We start from the raw sequence: 24,508 nt of genomic DNA on the forward strand, positions 1-24,508 counted from the left end.
TGAGGCCATACCCTTATACGTCTACAAAATCACACATAGAACTTGTGCACACTGCAGTTTGGGTATAAATTTGGCAAACTTTTTTTTAAGTGATAAGTAGTAATGCATCCAAATAATAAGGAGCAGTAGAAATCTTTTAGACATTTTCTCGTATTAGTTGCTATTCCTAGCTCTGGTTTGAAGAAGAAAAAAAAAGAAAAAACTCCAAAACTGCACTGTCTGAATAATACCTTAAAGGGATTTGTGCTTTAAAGTAATTTTCCAGGAATATTACATTTTATGGTAAGGCCCCCAGTTCAAACTTACCTGCCCCATGCTGCTCCCTTGCTTGTTTTCTTCTGGATGGGGCATGGATGTGGCCATGTGCACTGCTGAAGCCAATGACTAGCCTCAACAGGGTCCCCAAGCAGAAGAAAATAAGCTGGGGACATGAAGATGGAGGAATGGGAGGCAGCACACTGGAATGAAACAATGGGAAGTAGGTAAGCATGAACCTTTGAGGTGATGAAAGCTAGGTACTTTTCCTTTATACATAAAAGGGTTGTCCAGGATCTTAATATTGATGGCCTATCCTCAGAATGGGTCATCAATATAAGATTGTGGGCGGTCTGACTCCCGGCACCCCCACAGATCAGCTGTTTGAAGAGGCTGTGGTGCTCTGGTGAGCACTGGCCTTTCCACAGCTAACCAAGCACAGCGCCATACATTGTATAGCAGCTGTGCTTGGTATCACAGCTCAGACACTCTCCCTTGAATGAGACTGAGCAGCACCTAGGGGTGAGACTGATGGACATGACATCACTGGCCTAGGAAGAAGAGAGAAAAGGTTGGTTGACACTCTGACATGTAAGACTGTCCTGGTGCTCAGTGGTAGGGAACTTGTCTACATATAGTAGTTGAAATCACCACTGCTCTCAGATAGAGTCTTAATGAAAAATTATGCTTTTATTTTTGGATATATAGAAAGTGGCCAACGTTTTGGCCCTCTCTCAGGACCTTGTTTACAGCCAAGAAGAAAAGGAGAACTTGTGTGCCGCTGCTGGATGTACGCCAGCATCGGGACACCAGTTCTCACTGCAGTCCAAGAGTGGCAAATTGAAGAATATATACCTTTCCATCTACTTCTCTGTTACCGTTGGTCAAAAATGTACTTGAGATGTTTTCTAGCCACATTAATTGACTATATACATTTCTATGAGTGTACAGAAGAAATGCTTTTGGACATTGATGGCATGTACTGTTCATTCTAGTGATAGTTTGGCTGGCTATTACCTAATGTATAACACCAGCTTTACATGTAGCAGCTTTTTAACAGCAATGTTAAAAGGATGCACATGGCACTCAGTGTATTTCTATGGAGTATGTAGTCCATGCAGGGTCAGACTAGGGTTCCTTGCTTCGACCAGAGGAAATTACTCTCAGGGCACAAACCCCATTTCAACAATAAAGTCTAATAAATTTTGATTCAAAGAAATAGACCCTAGTGGCAAGTTATTGACTTCAGAAGCAGCTCTATAGGTTTTTTTCATGGACCTTTGGGCCCATTATGGGCCCACCAGAGGATCCTCTGGAGGGCCAGTCCAACGCTGAGTCCATGGGGCCAGTCATACTACATAAATCTTTATGCAGCACTAGCCTTATTTAGATATATTTCCCCACATGGCTGACAGACAGCAGGCTTCTGACCATCTACATAGTGTTGTTCACTTGTGAATTGTGACATAAAAGATAGGCCATAAAATGATATTTTTTCCCCCTTTAAAAATATCTTTTTTTTTGCCTGCACTATGTCTATTGTCCTGTGAATTTATTGCTTTATTATGACTTTTTTCATGCACATTTGGTTGCTTTACATTCCATTGATAAGCTCAATAGTGACACCTTTTAACTACACAAGGGAACTGCATTAAACAGAACCAAACTGCCATGTTTCATAGCATAATGAATGTTTTCTGAATAGTTTTTGATTTGGATAATTTATCTGTTGAACCTGCTGATGTGCAGCAGTTACGGAAAGTTAAATCAAGTAGGATATATCTGATATGGAGTCAGTAATATTGGTAATACTAATTACGTCTATGACACGTAGCAGTAAAAATCCTCAGGGACATAGGCTTGGGATAGTTTGACCTCTGTTTTCGACAAACAGCCAACATGTAAATATGGATCACTGTAGATACCTGAATAATACTGCTGGACTCAGGGATATTTTCAGGAACAGTGGCTTCATAACTGCTTCTCAGAAAGATGGGTCTGTTATCATTGATGTCCAGTACTGTCACTAGGACAGTGGCTGTCCCTGTTTTCCGATTTCCTGCTGGTCCATTGTCTGCAAACAAAAGAAATATTGAAAAGAATTCCCAACAACTTAAAATAATACATATAAAGATTTACAACAGCAACAATGCAGGGGCGTAGATAAGGCTTATGGGCCCTGGGGCAGGAGATCAGCTTGCCCCCCCCCCCCCCACCTCCCTCATATTCTTTGTGCTGCCTGAGGAAAAAAATGAAATGGAAAATCCCCCCAACCCCCATGTCAAATTCTTGACCTAACCCCCTCCCTCCAGCCAGAGGTGTAGCTTGACCTGCATGCACTTTCTATAATACCAGTGTCTTTCTATGTGGCACAGGGGTCTTTGGGACCCCTCAAGCTCCTGGGCCCGGTAGCAACTGTTACCTCTGCACCCCCTATAGCTACGCCTCTGTGATGATGTATTATGAATGTCTGCAAATACCTGCAGCTTAGAGACAAACATTTTGGAAATGTGTACATAATCTTGTATATTCTTTTTATTGACATTTTGACATCACGATGGATGGGTCCCCTACGCTGGAGGCCCCTCTCTATTAGACATGGCATAATGCCATGTCACCCATGCAGCAACTGCAAGGAAAATATGTGGTCACCTGCACTGGTCTAGGGCAATCTAGCTGACTTATTTGTTATAAATTTTTTAAGAAGTTAGTGTTATATGACAAAGAGAATAAATACTCATTCACAATTCATGTGTACTCTCAGTGTATGTTGACATGGAGTTTTTAAAATGTGGATTTAGGTGTGGATTCCATGCGTAGTGTGGTGAAGTTTTTGCACAGAGTCATTAAATACAATTATTTTTGTGTTTAAAGGGAGGCTGTCAGCATTTTCGATCATGCTTAACGGGTGACAGCACTAGGTAGGGGCTGCAGAAGGCAGGACAAACATACCTTTTCTAATCAGGAGTAGTGTGAATATGAAGTTTTATTCTGTCAGATTCTGCTATTTCACATCCCAGGACAGGGCTTCACTGTGAAGTGCTGCATAGCTCCTTCTCTCCGCTCTGAGTAACAGGTCCAATCAGGAGACCACTACAGCTGTCACTTGGAGAAGAGGGAGGGGCTATGAAGCAGCTCAATGCAGACAGCACTTCACAGTCAAGTTCTGCCTCCAATGCACTTGCAGGAGCGGAATCTGTCAGAAGGAAAGATCATATTTCACTAATCTCTAGCCCCTACCTAGTGCTGTCAGAACTTTAGCATGATCAAAACTGCTGACTTACTCCCTTTAAGAAGGCTCTTTCATGTCAAACTGTGTTCCTTACCTATAGCTTCTAGAATTAGAGTATAAGAAGCCACGGTCTCCCGGTCAAGACTCACTACTGTTCTCAGAATCCCATCACGAAACCCAACAATGAACTTCCCATCTTGGTTTCCACCTAGAATAAAATGTATCTTGCTCAAAATAAAATAGAAGACAGCTTTGTACTACATTAAACACATTGACTTTGTAGGAACTTTGTAAGTAGGATAAATACTGGGATATCTGACACAAATGATCATTTTTGTAATCCCTCCTCCACCAGATTTACATTGTCCAGTGGTACCACATTTGGTTTCCCCAGGGAGATAGGCTGCCAAAACACAAATTTTATTTTCATGTGAAAGTTGGGATGAACCACAAATAAGGGCTGGTCGCAGAGCATCTTTAACTAGGCAATGATCGGGAACAAACATCATATGACTGTTTCGGCACCCTGGGTAAAAGAACTTTACTTACATGTGCTCACAGAAATTCACATGCATACATGGCTGAGACAATCAAGCATATCTTTGGTTGAGTCTGAGGGAATAGCTATCTTAAAGGGACTCTGTCACCAGAAAATGACTTATTGTTTAAATCAAGTTTTTAGGTTAAATATATAAAGGATTTCTGATGATGTTATACAGTATTAAAATTTTCCATGTCACTATCTATATTTAAAAAAATCCTAAAATCCCGAAGTTTTCACACTAGCCACTAAACCAAATAATAGGCTGACATTTCCTGTTCTGTACAGATCACTTTTCAGCAGTCATCTTATTATCACCACAGACAGGACTATAGTGACAAATATCACCTCTGTATAGATATCACAACATCCACCCACAATAGGTGATTCTCAAAACCTACTCATTCTATGCACAATGACCTCTGCACAGGTCACAGAGCATGCCCAGACAACTCTCCTATAGAGGTCTAATGAATTCCCCTCTGACCGTTGTGTCTATGGCCCATGGGGCTGCTGAAAATACTGTTAACAGCCGAGGCAAGATGGCTGTCACCATAAGGAGTCATGGCGCGGTCATGACACTAGTGCTGCATGAGGGCGTACCTTAATCATGTTGAGAAAATAGAATAAAAAAAAAATCTAGAATTAGAAAATAAAAACATTAGAAAAGAGTATATGCAGTGGCGTGCACAGGTGAGGGCGGGGGTGCGGTCCGCCCCGGGTGCCAGCTCACCAGCGCTCAGGGGGTGCCAGAACAGAAGCAATGAGCGCTTCCATCAATACAGGTGTAAGCGCTTATTGCTTTTCCTTTTATAAGATGCAGGGAATACTAGTGAACACTTCATAATGAAAGCGCTATGGTAAGTGACTATTATTTTACAGTCTGATCTGAGGTCTGATATAGAGGTTTACTGGGCATTCTGGAGAGGTCTAATGGGGGTCTATAGAGGTCTAATGGGAGTCTGGGGTGGTCTATGGGGATCAGGGGGTCTGACTGGGGGGGTCTGGAGGTCTGACTGGGGGAATCTGGAGTGGTCTAATGGGGGTCTGGAGGTCTGATTAGGGGTCTGGAGATCTAATGGGGATCTGATTGGGGGTCTGGAGGTCTGATTGAGGGTTCTTGAGGTCTAATGGGGGTCTGATTGGGGGTCTGGAGATCTGACTGGGGGGTCTGATTAGGGGTCTGGAGGTCTAATGGGGGTCTGATTGGGGGTCTGGAGGTCTGACTGTGTGGTCTGATAAGGGGTCTGAAGGTTTAATGGGGGTATGATTGGGGGTCTGGAGGTCTAATGGGGGTGTGATTGGGGGTCTGGAGGTTTAATGGGAGTCTGGAGGTCTAATGTGATGTGATTGGGGGTCTGGAGGTCTAATAGGGGTCTAATATGGGGGTCTGGAGGTCTAGTGGGACTCTGGAGGTCTGATATGGGGGTCTTATCTGAGGTCTGATATTGGGTCGGGGCCTTACATGGAGGTTTAATGGAGGTCTGATCTGAGGTTTAAAACTGGGGTCTTATATGGGGTCTGACAGAGGTCTAAAGGGGGTTTGGTCTGAGATGGGGGATCTCATTTAGGGTTTTATATGGGTGTCTATTGGGGGTGGCAGGATGGGGTGTTGAGAAGGTGGGATGATGATGGAAAAGTAGGAAAGTAAGATGTCTGTTTGTTAAACTCTGCAGAGACGAGGCGTGGTGAAAGTCACCATGGCGGTCTGGTCTAACAGGAGAAAAAAAGGAAAGAGAACATCAGAGAAGAGAAGTCACTGGATGTAAGAGGTACATATGTAGCGCTGTATGTAATGTTTTCCAAGTATGTCTTTAAAAGGGTTGCCCCTCTGTTTACCTGCTCATCACTGAAAATGCTATGACAAGCAGGTGAACAGAACAGAGAAAGCAGCTCTCATATGAGTGATGCCCTCTCTTCAAACAGCTGGTGGCACAGAGGACATTACTATTATGGAGGGGGCACAATGGGCATTTCTACTATGGAGGGGGCACAGAGCCAGAGGGTATTACTACAATGAAGGGGAGACAGTGGGCATTATTACTGTGAAGGGGCAGAATGGGCATTTTGTACTCTGAAGGGGGCACAATGGGCATTATTACTGTGACTGGGACACAATGGGCATTATTGCAGTGAAGGTGGCACAGTGGGCATTATTACTGCGAAGGCGCCACAGTGGGCATTATTACTGTGAAGGGGACACAATGGGGATTTCTACAATAGAGGGGGCACAGAGGGCATCACTAGCACAGTGGGCATTATTACTGTGAAGGGGGCATAATGGACATTATTACTGTGAAGGGGCACAATGGGCATTATTACTGTGAAGGGGACACAATAGGGATTACTACTGTGAAGGGGACACAATGGGGATTTCTACTATGGAGGGCGCACAGATGGCATTACTAGCACAGTTGGCATTATTACTGTGAAAGGGGCACAGAGAGGGCATAACTACTCTGAGAGGGCACAATGTGGGCATCACTACTGTGAGTGGGCACACATCTGTACAAAACTACTGTGAAGGTTGTACAATGAGGACAATACTACTGTGAGGGGAATTTTTTTTAAAAAAAAGTATTGGGGGGGGGGGGGGGGAGGGGATTGCCAGAGAAAGGACCTGCCCTGGGTGCCAAACACCCTACTGCCAAGCACGCCACTGAGTATATGTATCACTATCTGGTTTTAACAGGCAGAAAAAAAAAAGTATATGCATGGTTGGATTTAAAGAAATAACAACCAATATACTTTTAACCCATAGGATACTGGGACAGAAATCCCAGCGCCGACAGCTACGGCGCTCTGATTGGGCGCCCACCCGATCAGCTGCAGGGGTCTGGCAGTCACTAATAGCCGGACCCCTGTTGTAGGTTGTAGGCGCATTAACCCTTGCACTGCCGTGGTCAGCTATGACCGCGGCACATGCTTTATCCTGCCGGGTTCCCGCGCTGCTGTGACGGAGACCCGATGGCTTGGATGGCAGCCCTCTGTGAGAGCCTGTGAGATCCAGCTTTAAAAAAAAAAAGTGTCCTTTTCCCAAAATAAAGTAAAAAAAAAAAAATTGTAAACGATAGTAGACATATTAGGTATCGCTGCGTCCGTATCGGATCACATGATCCACCCGGTCAGGTGAACGCCATAAAAAAAAAATTGTGTCAAAAAAGCCATTTTATGGTCACCTTGCCTCACAAAAACTGTAATACCAACTGATCAAAAAGTCTTATGTACCCCAAAATGGTACCAATCAAACAGTCATCTCATCCCGCAAAAAATTAGCCCCTAACTAAGACAATCTCCCCTAAAAAAATAGGGCTCTCAGAAAATGGCAACACAAAAATAAGATTTTATTCTGTTAAAAAATGTATAAAAAAAGTAACAAAAATAAAAATGATAGGCATATTAGGTATCGCCACGTCCATAACAACCTGCTCTATAAAAAATATCACATTATATGCCCCCTATGGTGAATACTGTAAAAAATAAATGAATAAAAAGTATGCAATTATTTTTCACCGTGCCTCACAAAAAGTTTAATACCAAGCGATCAAAAAATTCTTCTGTACCTCAAAAAGGTACGAATCAAACCGTTATGTCATTCCGCAAAAAAATCAGCCCCCACATAAGACCACTTAAAAAAATAATAAAAATAAAAACCAATGGCACCCATAACCCTAGCCATCAAAATCTGCATTGCAAAAGCCATATGACGCTCCTTCCTTTCTGAGTCCTGCCATGTGCCCCCACAGCAGTTCATCACCACATATGGGGCGTTGCCATATTCAGGAGAAAATGGGTAACAAATTATGGGGAGCTTTTTCTCCCGTTACCCCTTGTGAAAAATAAAAATTTGGAGTTAAAGCAACATTTTATTGGGAGAAACTAAACTACAGCCAAGTGTTTCCAAATTCTGTAAAACGCTTAAAGGGTCAAAGTGCTCAAAACCCCTCTTAATATATTCTTTAATGGGTGTAGTTTCCAAAATGGGGTCACTTTTTGAGGGTTTCCACCTTAGGGGTACATCAGGGTCTATTCAAATACAAAATGGTGCCTAAAAACCATTCTAGCAAAATCTGCCTCCAAAATCCATATGGTGCTCCTTTCCTTCTCACCACTGCCACGTGCCCATAGAGCAGTTTACCACCACATACGGGGTATTTCTGTAAACTGCAGAATCAGAGTAATATATATTGATTAACATAAAAAATCTACCAAAAAAGTGAAATTTTAAAATTTCCCCTCCATTTTCCTTTAACCCTTTAGGGATCGGGCTCATTTTCACCTTAAGGACCAGGCCATTTTTTACAAATCTGACCAGTGTCACTTTATGTAGTGATAACTTTAAAACGCTTTGACTTATCCAGGCTATTCTGAGATAGTTTTTTTCGTCAGACATTATACTTCATGACACTGGTAAAATGGAGTAAAAAAAAAATCTTTTTTATTTATAAAAAAAATACCAATATTTTTGAAAAAATAGCAAATTTCCAAATCTCTATTTTTCTACTTTTATAATAGATAGTAATACCTCTAAAATAGTTATTATTTCACATTCCCCATATGTCTACTTCATGCTTGGATTAATTTGGGAATGACATTTTATTTTTTGGGGACGTTACAAGGCTTAAAAGTTTATAAGCAAATCTTGAAATTTTTAAGAATTTTTTAAAAACCCACTTTTTAAGGACCATTTCAGGTCTGAAGTCACTTTGTGAGGCTTACATAATAGAAAACACCCAAAAAAAACATTCTAGAAACTACACCCTTTAAGGTATTCAAAACTGATTTTACAAACGTCATTTACCCTTTAGGTGTTCCACAAGAGTTATTGGCAAATGGAGATGATTTTGGCTAATTTTCCATTTTAATCCATTTTTTCCAATAACAAAGCAAGGCTTAACAGCCAAACAAAATGCTAAATTTATTGCCCCGATTCTGTAGTTTTCAGAAACACCCCATATGTGGCTGTAAACTACTGTAAGGGCACATGGTAGGGCATAGAGGGAAAGGTGCACCGTGTGGTTTTTCGAAAGCAGATTTTGCTGGACTGGTTTATTTACACCATGTCCCATTTGAAGCCCCCCTGATCCGCCCCTAGAGTAGAACCTCCATAAAAGTGACCCCATCTAAGAAACTACACCCCTCAAGGTATTCAAAACTGATTTTACAAATGTCGTTAACCCTTTGAGGTGTTCCACAAGAGTTATTGGCAAATGGAGATGAAATGTAAGAATTTAAATTTTTGGGGCTAATTTTCCATTTGAATAAATTTTTCCCAGTAACAAAGCAAGGGTTAACAGCCAAACAAAATGCTATATTCTTTGCCCCGATTCTATAGTTTGCAGAAAAACCCCATATGTGGCCGTAAACTACTGTACGGGCACACAGTAGGGCGTAGAGGGAAAGGTGTGCCGTGTGGCAGATTTTAGCTGGACTGTTTTTTTTACACCATGTCCCATTTGAAGCCCCCCCCCCCTGATGCACCCTGAGAGAAGAAACTCCATAAAAGTGACCTCATTTTGGAAACTACGGGATAATGTGGCAGTTTTGTTGGGACTATTTTTAGGCTACATATGATTTTTGGTTGCTCTATATTACATTTTTGTGAGGCAAGGTTACCAAAAATAGGAATTCTGAAATTTCATCTCCATTTGCCATAAACTGTTGAGGAACACGTAAAGGGTTAATAAAGTTTGTAAAATCCATTTTGAATACCTTGAGGAGTGTTGTTTCTTAGATGGGGTCACTTTAATGGAGTTTGTACTCTAGGGGTGCATCAGGGGTTCTTCAAATGGGACATGGTGCAAAAAAAAAAAAAGGCCATCAAAATCTGCCTTCCAGAAACCATACGGCGTTCCTTTCCTTCTGCGCCCTGCGGTTTGGTCATACAGCAGTTTACAACCACATATGGGGTGTTTCTGTAAACTGCAGAATCAGGGTAATAAATACAAAGTTTTGTTTGGCTGTTAACCCTTGCTTTGTTACTGGAAAAAACGGTTTAAAATGGAAAATTTGCCAAAAAATAGCTGTTTTGGCACTGTTTTTAAATTTATTTATTTTTAAATTGACCGTGTTCATCTGAGGGGTTAGGTCATGGGGTATTTTTATAGAGCAGATTTTTACGAACGCGGCGATACCTAATATGTCTACTTTTTATTTATTTATTTAGGTTTGACACTATATTATCCTTTTATAAACAAAATAAAAACATTTTAGTATCTCCATAGTCATTTTTTTTTGTTTTTAGCCGATTATCTTAGGTAGGGGCTAATTTTTTGCGGGATGAGAGGACAGTTTTATTGGCACTATTCTGGGGGGCATATAACTTTTTGATCGCTTGCTATTACACTATTTGTGAAGTAAGGTGACAGAAAAATACCTTTTTTTGCACCGTTTTTATTTTTTATTTTTTACCGTGTTCATCTGAGGGGTAGGTCATGGGGTATTTTTATAGAGCAGATTCTTACGGACTCGGCAATACCTAATATGTCTACTTTGTTTTTTGTTTTTTAGAGTTCACACTATATTTTCCTTTTATAAACAAAATAAAAACATTTTAGTATCTCCATAGTCAGTTTTTTTTTTTTTTTGCCGATTATCTTAGGTAGGGGCTCATTTTTTGCAGGGTTGAGAGGACGGTTTTATTGGCACTATTTTGGGGGGCATATGACTTTTTGATCGCTTGCTATTACACTATTTGTTAAGTATTCTGACAAAAAATACCTTTTTTTGCACCGTTTTTATTTTTATTTTTTTACTGTGTTCATCTGAGGGGTAGGTCATGGGGTAGTTTTATAGAGCAGATTCTTACGGACGCGGCAATACCTAATATGTCTAACATTTTTTATTTATTTTAGATTTACAAAATAATATTTTAGAAATATGGTTTTAGTGTCTCAAGTCTGAGAACCATAGTTTTTTTTTCCGATTGTCAGTGGCTAAATTGGGGAAGGGGAATATAAATTTAGTACTCAATGGAAGTGTGGTACTCCCTGAAGCAACCAATAATGCAGAGGCCCGGATGATCGGGGCAGGTGTCACACTGAGTGGTGATGTCCATCCGTATCCCCCTCCTGTGACACACACTGCACCTTTTTTGGGTCAGTCCCTTCTTTCTAGTATGGGGGACCACACCTGGAAAGTGTTGGCCAGGGACGAACCTGGCGCCTGCCTCATAGAACTGGAGGAATTTCCCTGTGTTGCCAGCGCTCCGGGACAGCACAAAAGAGTTGTACAAGGCAACCTATACCAAGTAGACCGCAACTTTTTTGTACCATGCCCAGGTTTTACGCATTGCATTATATGGCTTGAGTACTTGATCAGAGAGATCAACTCCTCCCATATACCGATCGTAGTCGACCATACAATTGAGCTTGAGGACCGTTGCCGTGGTACCTCTCACAGGGACAGGGGTGATGCCGTTACCGTGAATTGTCCTTATATCTGATCTGCCCCCCCATCATTTAACCCCTCAGATGTAGCGTTCAACGCTGATTGCGGCAACCGACAGTCTCATTAAGGCCTTTTATTGGGTTATCAGAGGTTAACAACAAAAAAAGACACCGCACCTGGCCAACGTGATGCTGTCACATCGTGTGAGATTTGGCGTGTTTTCTTCAATCAAGATGGCCGTGACGGCCTCTGTGTGAGCAAATGGATGAAGTGAGTATGTTTTTTTTCCCGTTTTTTATGCCATTTCATGAAAAATGTATTTGTTACCACAAAACGGCAGTAGACTCGGCTTCATGGCAAATTGAATTTTACCTGAAATTTACCACTAGTCAGAAAATTGCAGATCTGCAAAGCACAAATACCGGCCGTGTGCATAACATATTTTGCAGGGTGGAATGTCCGGCTCCTATCCTTAATAGGACATTTTCTATTTTTTGAGGAATGGCCATGTGGACATATGGACACAGAATGCACAAAGTAATAGCTTTTTTTTGTTTTTGCGACCCCATTGTAGTGAATGATTCCACATATGGGCTGCAAACAAAAAATGAACAGACACAGGAAAAAAAAAAGTTTGTGTGTATGAGCCCTAACAAAGCTAGAACCAGCCCTGTACATCACAAGGATCCAGAGATCTTCCAATTCATTGCTCCAATTGCTCTGCTAGATTTATTTCAAACAGGCAGCTTAGGGGGCGTGACATTGCATCTCCTGGCTGCTGCAACTGGTGGCAGTTCAAGGATAGAGTTGAGCATGTACTTCCATCTCAGTGAGCAGGACAAAGAAATTAGAAAAAAGAGCAAACAGCAGGTGGCGCTATACAGATGGATTTCAGTGAATAACTTGGTAGCTATAATACATTTTTACTTACATGATGTATTACTTTAGCAAGAAGTAGAGGTCTGGTGTCAAGCAGGAGCGGACTGGGAACATAAAGTGGCCCTGGAAATTTTTTAAAAAAGTGTCCCTGTTTTAGTCTTTGGTCAAAATTGATGGAAGGCAGGGCCAGCAATACCATATTGTGGCACATTATACCACCCCAACAGAGCTAAATGCCACAGTCCATCGCAAAATACTGCTCCCAGCAACACAAAATACATCCCCAAAAACAAGCTGGATAAGGAGGGCTATTTCCCTGTAAGGTCTATGGCCAATCCACCCCTGGTGTCAAGACAAATGGAGATGAACACAAAAACAAGCTTCAAATCTTCTCAAAGGGATTTTCTGGGACTGGAACATATTCATTAGCTATCTATGGGATAAGTAATCTATATCCGGTGTGGGTATTCGGTCCGGTAGTTAGGACTAGCGGATGCAGTATAGAGGCAATGTTCACAGTTCTTGAATCAAACAGCGGTGCTTATTCACACATTGGTGTATAACAAAATGCAGATAAGGTGTCTCACAAAACGCAGGTGGCTTGATGTTTGGAAAGTCCATAACCAATAAAAGTCACCTTTTCTCCTGGGTGTTAATTCACACCCTGTTAGCAGTTCAGCCTCATCAAGTCCATAGGTGGCCATTTCGCCTATAGAGGGGCCTGAGTCCTCCAGCCTGGCTCAAACATCAAATCCCAGCACAGCCCCCAGTTCACAGCACACAGACTCCTCAGCTCCACTGTCAGGGAAGTAAATACACCACACCTGGCAGTGCTGGCTGGTTTATATGCCTGGCAAAACCTGGCCTGGAACATGGGGAGTAGTCACCCACCCAGCACTTTGACTACTCCCAGTAAGAGCCATCCAGGATGAGCTATGACAGCCATGCTAAATCTCAAGGTGTCAATTAGCATTAGCTGCTGCTGACCCATAAAATACCAGCTCTTACTTCACCGAGGCCAGGAACCTCGGTGACCCATACCTTCCGTCCACAAAGATTCCAGGTACCTTCTTACACTGGTCAGTGGGGTCCAACTCTTGCCATTCCCCACTAATCAGTTGTTAGTCACAGCTGTGGTTCTGGAAGTTAAAGGGGTATTCCCATTTGAGACAATTAGGACATATCTCTAAAATATGCCACCATTGTCTGATAGGTGCGGGTCCCACCCCTGGGACCCACACCTATATCAAGAACGGAGCGGGGGAAAGTGGTGGCTGGGGACCCCGGGTTTCGCAAGTGCCTCCCCATTGAAGTGAATGGGAGCGCACCACGATTGCACGGTCATCGCTCCCATTCATTTCTAGGGGGCTGACGGAAATAGAAGAGCCAGCTCGGCTATTTTCAGCGACCCCAAATAGCAGAGCCAGCTCGTCTATTTTTGGCAACCCCATCAAAATGAATGGAGAGTAGTTGCGCATGAAAATTAGGGAGTGACAGCTGTATAAAGCTGATACCTGCGGTGATGGTGCCACCATATCTTCTGAAGCTGTGCCATCACACTGCTTGCCTGATTCAGAATATTTTTACACGTGGCAGATTTGTTGCCAAAATTTCAGCGACTGAAAATGAGTTCTATTTATCTGAAGCTGTTCCTGAAGCACGCACATAGATTTATGCAAGAACAATTCAAATGAATGGCACAGTAGCAGAAATTTCTGCAACAAATGTGAATAGTTCGTAACACTGAGATTTTCTGAGGTTTGGCTTCCTCATACACCACTATTATGGGACTTGCAAACAAAGCCTTATTATTCAAACATTTGTTTTATTCATATTTTGGTTGAAACATTTGTTTCATTTTCAATAAGTTATAAGGCTAATGGTATTTTAGCCTCAGTTTTAGTTCAGTCTTAAAAATACGGAGATATGTCGGTAGTGGAAAGGAAAAAGACCTTAGAAAAAGCTGAGAATGAAAAAAGGTGACAGAAATCAGATAGGTGAAGATGATTACAGAAATCTCTGAGCATGCAATACAGAGCACGCTCGTTCTGTATGGCCGGGAAGTGATATAAACAGAGGTAAAAAATAATTTCACAATTGCCACTAGAGGGCGATGCATCACCACTGCTGATGTCACACACACCATACTAAACCAGGGTGATCTATTTGATTTTAGTGAATGTGGCACAAATTCTGCCCTAAAGGTCCAGAAATCAGTAGTAACTAGCAATAAAGGAATAGTGATCTGCACTTAACCCCTAGTGAAGAGCTTGTTTTGGTCCAAGCAATTTTTTTAAATTTTTTATAGTCGCATTGCAAGAGCTATATGGCTCTTTTGTTTTTGTTTTTTTCAGTTTATGTAGCTGCTTGTTTTTTTGTGGGACAAGTTGTAGTTTTAAATGGCACCATTTTGGGGTACACATAACTTACTGATGTTTCAGGAGGGAAATGGGTAAAAACAGCAATACTGCCACTGAGTTTTTACATTATATCATGGTTGCGATTGACTGTGGCTTCTAAGTATTTAAATGGCCCAGATCAGTGCATTTTCCTATCCGAGCAATTAGCCAGGAGCCCAGCTGTCATGTAAAAGCTGAGCTTTTGCTCATCGCTACATAGGAAACTTGTGCATCACTTAGACTAGCCCACCGTAAAAAGGCAACTACATAAGTCCGGTTAGTGACCGCTAGTGTAAAGTGAATCAAAGTCCATGATTTTCAGGGAAAATTCAATTCGCTGTGAAGCCAAATTTCCTCGTGCTTCGTGGAAACGAATCAATTTTTGCTGATTGGTGGCAAAAAAAATAAATCATACCTACCTCATCCGTTTGAGCGTGAAGAGCCGGCTGCTGTCATCTTGATTGAAGATCTCGCACAAAATCCAGTAGTATGACGTCACCACACCAGCCCATCTGATGACATCATCACGGGCTGCGCAAGATTTCGTGCTAGATCTTCAATCAAGATGGCGACTGGCTCTTTGCAATCAAATGGATGAGGTAAGTATGATTTTTAAAATTATTTTTCACTGTAATATCAATGTCAGATGCCGCAATCAGCTATGAAGTGGCATCTGAGGTGTACAATGACAGGGAGCCGCGCAATCGCTAATGACCACAATAAAAAGGTGTATTATTGGTCACTAATTGGTTAAAGGAAACTCCAATGCAACAGTTTACAAATTGTATTTACACTTTGCTTTAGGTAATAGGAATATGATCTTCCTGCCCCAGACATATTCTGTCATATTTTTAGTTGCGAACTTAACAGATCTGTTACTTTGTCCTCTTTCTATAGGTCCCCTGTTCCAGTTGTTCATTTTGATATTAGCTAGAATAGGCAGAACTTTTAGATCCTAGTCCACCCTGAACCATCACATGTTGTCGTATGCAATCACTTGCCAGCGGGTGAGAAAGCTCAGTTTACAATTTAAACTTTATTGTATAATTAGCATTGAACACCATGGCATATCTGCATGATTTCCTTCATAATACTGCTTCTCACTTAGGCTTTGTTCACACCACATTTTACCTTCCGTTAACAGTTTTTTGTGTTAAAATAAGATGCATCGTAAATGGATTCTTTACATTTGATTATTTCTGCTGAATGATCTTAACAGTAATTTAAGAGTTAAGTTTCATTTTGAAAGTGATGAATGGCATTGCACTCTGCAAAATTCAGCAATTTACACTATATAATATATTTATATATTACAACATATAGAAACATTTCTATAACTATAACTAAACCTGAAACTAAGCATCAAAGAGTGGTACAAACTGAGCCGTTTGGCAGAAAATGATTTGGACCTGGGTACAACCACTACTAGTCATGAGCGAATTTCGGGAAATTTAATGTGGGTCCGATTAATCCAAAACAGGTGTGTGATTCAATTACAACGCAAAATGGTTCTACCTGAATCGAAAGTGCCTCAATTTACCCTGAAAAGCTGCACAGGATATTCTCTCTGCCACTCTCCCTCTCTCTCTGCAAAAATGTCTCCCAAATTGAATCACTTGAAATTCAGATTCTATAGAAACTATAGAAATTTTTGGGGGGAATTTTGATTCTATAGAATTCATTCGCTCATCTCTACTTGAAACCTGTCACGGTCACTCCCAGTCTAGGTGTTAGCAGGTCAGAGAGGCTGTCTGAACGTCGTGTCATCTGACAGCCTCTTTTAATTTCACTTTGTTGTTGACGGTAATGACCACATCTCTAGTCAGGTGCAGCATGGTGGTCATTACTATTTTAGTCTGGCTACTCCCTTCACTCCTTGCGGTGTATAGCTGACAAACCCTTTAGAAACACCATTGCTGTTTTTTTTTAAATATGCTGAACTTTCCCACCTAGAATTATTTCAATTTGGGCTCATGCACACGACTGTATGTTTTTTGTGGTCGACAAAACACGAATCTTCAAAAAAATAAAATAAACGGGTAACATCCGCATTGCATCCTTTATAACAATGCCTGTCCTTGACCGCAAAATGGACAAGATTAGGACATGTTCTATTTTTTTATGAAAATGGAATGCACTTCCAGAGTCATTTGCGGTCTTTTTTACGGACCCAATTAAGTAAATAGTTTGCATACAAACCTGTAAAAAAAAACAGAAAGTATAAATAAAATGTTTGTGTGCATGAGCCCCAAGAGTGATCCATCTGTGAGCTCTGCATTGAAAGAAAACCACTCCCATACACTACGTGCAGAATTATTAGGCAAATGAGTATTTTGACCACATCATCCTCTTTATGCATGTTGTCTTACTCCAAGCTGTATAGGCTCGAAAGCCTACTACCAATTAAGCATATTAGGTGATGTGCATCTCTGTAATGAGAAGGGGTGTGGTCTAATGACATCAACACCCTATATCAGGTGTGCATAATTATTAGGCAACTTCCTTTCCTTTGGCAAAATGGGTCAAAAGAAGGACTTGACAGGCTCAGAAAAGTCAAAAATAGTGAGATATCTTGCAGAGGGATGCAGCACTCTTAAAATTGCAAAGCTTCTGAAGCGTGATCATCGAACAATCAAGCGTTTCATTCAAAATAGTCAACAGGGTCGCAAGAAGCGTGTGGAAAAACCAAGGCGCAAAATAACTGCCCATGAACTGAGAAAAGTCAAGCGTGCAGCTGCCAAGATGCCACTTGCCACCAGTTTGGCCATATTTCAGAGCTGCAACATCACTGGAGTGCCCAAAAGCACAAGGTGTGCAATACTCAGAGACATGGCCAAGGTAAGAAAGGCTGAAAGACGACCACCACTGAACAAGACACACAAGCTGAAACGTCAAGACTGGGCCAAGAAATATCTCAAGACTGATTTTTCTAAGGTTTTATGGACTGATGAAATGAGAGTGAGTCTTGATGGGCCAGATGGATGGGCCCGTGGCTGGATTGGTAAAGGGCAGAGAGCTCCAGTCCGACTCAGACGCCAGCAAGGTGGAGGTGGAGTACTGGTTTGGGCTGGTATCATCAAAGATGAGCTTGTGGGGCCTTTTCGGGTTGAGGATGGAGTCAAGCTCAACTCCCAGTCCTACTGCCAGTTTCTGGAAGACACCTTCTTCAAGCAGTGGTACAGGAAGAAGTCTGCATCCTTCAAGAAAAACATGATTTTCATGCAGGACAATGCTCCATCACACGCGTCCAAGTACTCCACAGCGTGGCTGGCAAGAAAGGGTATAAAAGAAGAAAATCTAATGACATGGCCTCCTTGTTCACCTGATTTGAACCCCATTGAGAACCTGTGGTCCATCATCAAATGTGAGATTTACAAGGAGGGAAAACAGTACACCTCTCTGAACAGTGTCTGGGAGGCTGTGGTTGCTGCTGCTGCACGCAATGTTGATGGTGAACAGATCAAAACACTGACAGAATCCATGGATGGCAGGCTTTTGAGTGTCCTTGCAAAGAAAGGTGGCTATATTGGTCACTGATTTGTTTTTGTTTTGTTTTTGAATGTCAGAAATGTATATTTGTGAATGTTGAGATGTTATATTGGTTTCACTGGTAAAAATTAATAATTGAAATGGGTATATATTTGTTTTTTGTTAAGTTGCCTAATAATTATGCACAGTAATAGTCACCTGCACACACAGATATCCCCCTAAAATAGCTAAAACTAAAAACAAACTAAAAACTACTTCCAAAAATATTCAGCTTTGATATTAATGAGTTTTTTGGGTTCATTGAGAACATGGTTGTTGTTCAATAATAAAATTAATCCTCAAAAATACAACTTGCCTAATAATTCTGCACTCCCTGTATAGCCCAACACTGGCCATACAGTTTAGGTTAACAGCTAACCTTCTTGGCCCCTCATATGCATGTGTTCTGAATGGAGGAGGGGAGAACACCAACAAGGCTGTCAATCAATAAAATCCATCAAGCAACCAATCAGGATATCTTCTTCGCACAAAAAGCCCTGTAGTATGTGGCTACCCTGAATAAACTGAATATTCATCTCCTGCCTGGAGTTATACTTCACAAAATCTCTAATTCATGATTTTCTGTATCAATAAAATACCTGTTATGAAATAACTCAGTTCGGCATTTAATCCAGTATCGGCATCTGAGCAGTTTAGACGTGCCACAATGTAATCTCGAGGTACGTTCTCCGCCAGTGAAATGTTGTACAGAGCCGGGTAAAAAGTAGGGTTTTCATCATTGGTGTCTAGAACTAAAAGCAGGAAATAAAAAAACTCAGATATAATAGAACAAAGATTCAACCACAACTTCATGAACATATAACACTAAGGCCTAGTTCACACTTAAGTGTTTTGGTCAGTGGTTTCCATCAGTGATTGTGAGCCAAAAACAGGAGTTCAGCCTCCACAGAGATAAGCTATAAGGGAAAGATCTGCATCTGTTCTGTGTTTAGAGCCGCACCTGTGAACTGAGCGTACTGCCTCATTCACACGTCAGTGTTCGGTCAGTGATTTCCATCAGTAATTTTGAGCCAAAACCAGGTGCGGCTCTAAATGCAGAACAGGAGCAGATCTTTCCCTTATACCTCATCTCTGGGGAGCCTCCACTCCTGGTTTTGGCTCACAATCACTGATGGAAACCACTGACCAAAATACTGAAGTGTGAACTAGGCCTTAGGTTGAGGTGTGTGCACTGAGACGGTACAGCAGTCCTCAAAGGCTTTATGGTTCCATGTTTTGCTATATAGGCTCCATCATGCACCTTACATATGGAGATATCCTCCCCTAGAATCAATGCTTCTAGCAGAGAATACCACCATACATACAGTATCTGATGGAGTATGCCACCATTTTTATTTTACTGAATCATGCATATTTTGTACAGAGCCATGATAGGACGGCCACAGAGTTGCACAAGGCCACATCTGTATCTCTGAATGTCTCTAATTGTATACTAAAGTTTGTGGCATGTTCCATTAGACTCGTGGAGGTGTTCTCCCCTAGAAGCATTAGCTCTGTACTAATGAGGTGTACTACCATGAGATCTGCAAACGGGCACTGTGCTTTAGTCTTAATGCTCTGAATGCACATGCAGAAGAATTTACTTTTAATGATGTTAGGGAACACACAACAAGGGAAGTTTCATGTATGCATACCAGTTCCCCTCTCAATCAGAAGGGCAACTTGTTAATTACCAGTACATTGGTCTAAAGTTTGCTTGCAGCAGTGAGTGTAGAATGAGAACATGGAAAATAGTTCCCATTATACCATAATAATTAATGGGGCTTGGATTGCTATATTCACGCTACAGTTGTAGGAAATGGAATAACCATATATGATGTGAAAGAAGTATGCATGATTTAAAGGGGTTTTCTGGCTTGATCAATATTGATGTCCTATATTCATGATAGGTCATCAATAACTGATCATTGTGGGTTTGACTCCTGGCACCCTGCTGAACGGCGAAAATGCAGTGCTCAACGGCGCGGTGCTCATCCTAGGCCAGTAATGTCACTATTCATTGGTCACATGGCGTATTTTCAGCTCAGTTCCATTCAAGTGTAGCAGCATACAGTCAGTGTTGGACTGGCACACCAGAGAACCAGGGAAACCACTGGTGGGCCCAGACTCTGATACCATAAAGATCCAGGGGAAAAAAATATGTGGCTGACTTTGGAGCCAATCATTTGCCATTATGGTCTATTTGTGTTTTTCAATTCCCATTAAAATGTATTGATTATATAGGAGTTGGGCCTTGAGAATAATTTATTCTGGTGGGCCCAAGGAACCTCAGTCTGACACTGTATACAATGTTTGGTGCTGTGTTTGGTAAGCTGTGAGGAGGCAGCAGTGCTCACCGGAGCTCTTTGTCTTCTTCAAACCGCTGATTGGTAGGGGTACCAGGTGACAGACCTCCACTGATCTGATACTGATGACCTATCCTGAGGATAGGTCATCAGTATCAAACTCCTGGAAAACCTTTTTGGTCAATGAATAGTTAGGGTGGGTAAACTATTGTTACAAACCATATTTTCCGTCTCATTCTACATAATGTGTACTGCAAAGCAGAAATGAAACCACACCTTATGCGTTCTAATTTCTATGAGATACATATTAATTCCCGGTATCTCTGGCTGGTGTTAACCAAATAAAGATGCAAAATACAGAACTGATTACAAGCTACCTATAAATGGACAACATGGACAACACTGTCTACAGAACAGAAGGAAACAGAACATTACCTCGAACTGTAAGAGTACTTGTAGAGCTTTTCGATGGAGTTCCTGCATCACTGGCTACTACCCGGAGGTAATATTCGGCAATCGTCTCTCTGTCTAGAACAGTTGTGGCTGTGACAACCCCACTAGTACTGTTTATAGTAAAGTCCATCCGCGGCATTCCAACCTGCATTCGATATGTTACTTGACCATTCAGACCTTCATCTAGGTCAACAGCCACCACCTGCCGTTTATAAGATTTATAAAGAGAAGACACATGCTTAGCCAAATATCTTTCAACCAACATTCTCTTGAGGGTATTCACCCTCTCACTGCTGGGCATTTGAGGGCACAAAATCTAAAATAAAATCTATAAATGGCAGTAAAGGGGATAAACAGGGAGTTTATATATTCATGATCCGATCTATTGGTGCTTTGACCAGTCACTTTCCCTGTTACTTAGCAGTAAATTTGAGGTCACATGACATATCAGGAATCCCTACAACTATTTTTGAGGGTTGGACTGGGGCAGATTCCCTAATAGGGTTGCCAACTGTCCAGAAATTTCTGGACAGTCCATAAAAATAAGTGACTTTTCTCTTCTGTCCGTGAAAAACAAAACAAAAAAAAAAACAGATGTGTCCGTGATATTTTTGAGGCTGGTGGTACTTGACTAGATTATTTTGGTGGTAATTATCATCATTTTATAGCTCACAGTAAATGCTGGTAATGAGTTCTTATTAGTATATTGAGCTATAGGCATGTATCACTAATCATTATCAGTTATTATGGCTATCCAATTTGTCTGTAAAAAATGTTGACTGTCCATGATTTTGGGATATTGTGTCGAGAAAAAAGAAAAATTCTGGTTGGCAACACTGTTCCTTAATAGTCATAAAGATCAATACTGCATTGGAAACAAAGATGACAACCACAATGTAAATCAGTGAAATAAAGTAACCCTATGCAATATGCATTTATTCTATAATTTTAAATCAATTGTGTAGCGAATGCACAAATACTCATTGTGGTCTTAATTCACATTATTTGGACCCAATCATACCAATAAAAATGAGTTTTATCAAACCTTTTGAGGGGGTTGGGTCTCTTGAGGGGATCATAGTCCTTTGAGCTTAGTTCAAAAAATACTAAGCAGCATGCTCATGACAGATGGTTTTTAAATTCACTTCAGCTACAACACGTCTGTTTTTTGATCTCTTGCAGACATGCATTCATTTTTCATTGCAATGTGAATTCATTTAGTTGCTCAGAAAATACAGACGTGATTACCTGGAATACAGATGCACCAACAGGCGTGCCCTCCAGGATCTCTGCGATGAATGGCAGATTCTGAAATGTGGGATCATTATCATTAAGATCCAGCAAATTCACAAATACTGTAGCACTGCTTGTGGCCCGGAGAGGAGGTCTACCACCTGCCAAGTAAAGATGAAATCACATTAATAACCCACAAAACTGAGAACACAGAAAAGTCTGTGTATGCAGAAGGACATTCATTACGTTTTAAAGGAAGTTTGTCACCTGGAAATTCACTGTTAAACCAGGCACAATGCCTTGTAGGGTTAGTTTAGATAAATTTATTGATGCCTTCCATTTAGCGCTCCAATGATATTTTCTGGAGAAAAAAAGTACTTTTAATCTATTTGCAAATGAACAGTTAAGTGCACCGAGGGCGGGACCAAGCCACTCTGTGCACCCCTGCTTCCTCTGCCAGCCCTTTTTTTTTGATTGACAGGATTAGGTGACATAATTATGCATGAATGCGGTCCTGTCAATAAAGAAGAGAATGGGTCTGGCAGAGGAAGCAGGAGGAGCAAGGGTGCACAAAGTGGCTTGGATCCATTCTAGGTGCACTTAACTGCTCATTTAAATGTGAATTTAAAGTACTTTTTCTTCAGAATGAAGCAATAGATTGCTAGTTGAAAGGTATCATTAGATTCAGCAGAGCTAACCCTTTTTGCTACTAGCAACTGGAATTTTAAACTGCCATCTCCAATATTATGAAAAGCAGGCATGACAAGGGCAGAGTATGGGTGGAGCATGAGGAGGAGGGAGAGTGAGCAGGGCCATCCCCAGCTCATTCATCATTATTTATGCCAGAAACTAGCTTAAAGGGATTTTCCAGCCCATAATATTGATTACCTATTGTCAGAATATGTCATCAATATCTGATACCCAACATGCGACAGCCGCTTTCTGGTCTTCACACTATGCCTTGTCTCCTCATCAATTGAATGGAGTGAGTACTTGTATTACTTCCGTGCAGTGTAATAAAGAGGAAGCCGCATGAAGCACCGCCTCTTCTTCAAACAGCTAATCGGCGGGGATCGGATCCCCACCAATCAGTTATTGATGACTTATCCTTACGATAGGTCATCAATATTAATGGCTGGACAAACCCTTTAAATAATGACTTAATAATTCCGGCACACAGACTGCTGAAGGGGCCATGTAATTTATGACGAGGCCTGCTCCTCATCATAAAATACATGGTTCCTCTGCAGGCCCCATCAAGACCAGTGTAGCAGATGCCGGTCTTGACAAATATATTTTTTAAATGATTGTTATGGCAGTAACAGCCACTGTCAGTTTAGAACATTTTAAGGTAGACAACTGGATATCCTCAATCATGAAACAGCCAACTTTGAGTAGAAACCCCCAGACTTAGTTTAAAGCCAATCACACTTATGCATTAGCTGTTTGCTAAATGCTCATTTGGACTAGGGTTTAAGCTCTAAACGTGACCACAGAACACATACAACTGTAGAAGCAACAGGCAGTCATTATAACATTATCATTGAACTGCAGTTTCACATTTCCAAATGTAAAGCTATGCTCTTGAGGGCAAGGAATTCTCTATCGTAGTATTGTATTGACAGTATTGTGTCAGTCAGGATATCAGAAGAGAAAGACTTACCAGTTCTGATATTTGACAACTTCAAATCGGAACACGCAGCATGTCATTGATTTCAAGCGGGTGGGAAGAGCACCAGCTTGTGCTCTCCCAAGCAAGCAGCACTATGTAGTGAACACAAGCTGTGAGATGATGTGCTCATTCTTTTAGAGAATGGGGCTAGATGAGTATTTTTTTGTATTTTATTAAAACTATAGGGGCTTCACTATTGTGAGGGGGCACTAAGGGGACAGCACTATGCTAAGGGGGCACAAAGGTGGCAGTACTATAATAAGCGCACTAAAAAGGCAGCACTATTGTAAGTGGGGAATTAAGGGTCAACACTTTAGTGAGGGGAGCACTCAGAGGTTTTTCTTACTGTGAGGGGGAAACTTAGGGTGAATAACTAATAAAAAGGTAAACTAAAGGATCATTTTATTATGAGGGGGTGCTAAGAGGAAATAACTATGGTGTAGGGCACTAAGGGAGCATTCTATTGTGTGGTGGCACTAAGGGGCATAACTACTGTGTGGGGGTACTGGGGAAGCAAAACTAATGCATTGGGGTGCTAAGGTAGCATAACTACTGTTAAGAGTGGTAAAAGGCCATAACTACTATGTGGGGACTGGGGGGGAAACATTTAGTAAGTGGGGC

At 41.3% G+C, this 24,508-nt stretch overlaps 1 protein-coding gene across 1 annotated transcript in view; it reads right to left on the reverse strand.

Moving 5' to 3' along the window:
• CDH23 (cadherin related 23) overlaps positions 1-24,508 on the reverse strand; it is a 1,302,172-nt gene that overhangs the window by 354,604 nt on the left and 923,060 nt on the right. The window contains 5 exon segments of the mRNA XM_044299558.1: positions 2,181-2,329; positions 3,582-3,695; positions 18,823-18,975; positions 20,965-21,184; positions 22,231-22,376. Coding sequence (XP_044155493.1) covers positions 2,181-2,329; positions 3,582-3,695; positions 18,823-18,975; positions 20,965-21,184; positions 22,231-22,376 — 782 coding nt within the window.

This window comes from Bufo gargarizans, chromosome 6 (genome assembly GCF_014858855.1).
Source record: "Bufo gargarizans isolate SCDJY-AF-19 chromosome 6, ASM1485885v1, whole genome shotgun sequence".
Taxonomy (NCBI): Eukaryota; Metazoa; Chordata; class Amphibia; order Anura; family Bufonidae; genus Bufo; species Bufo gargarizans.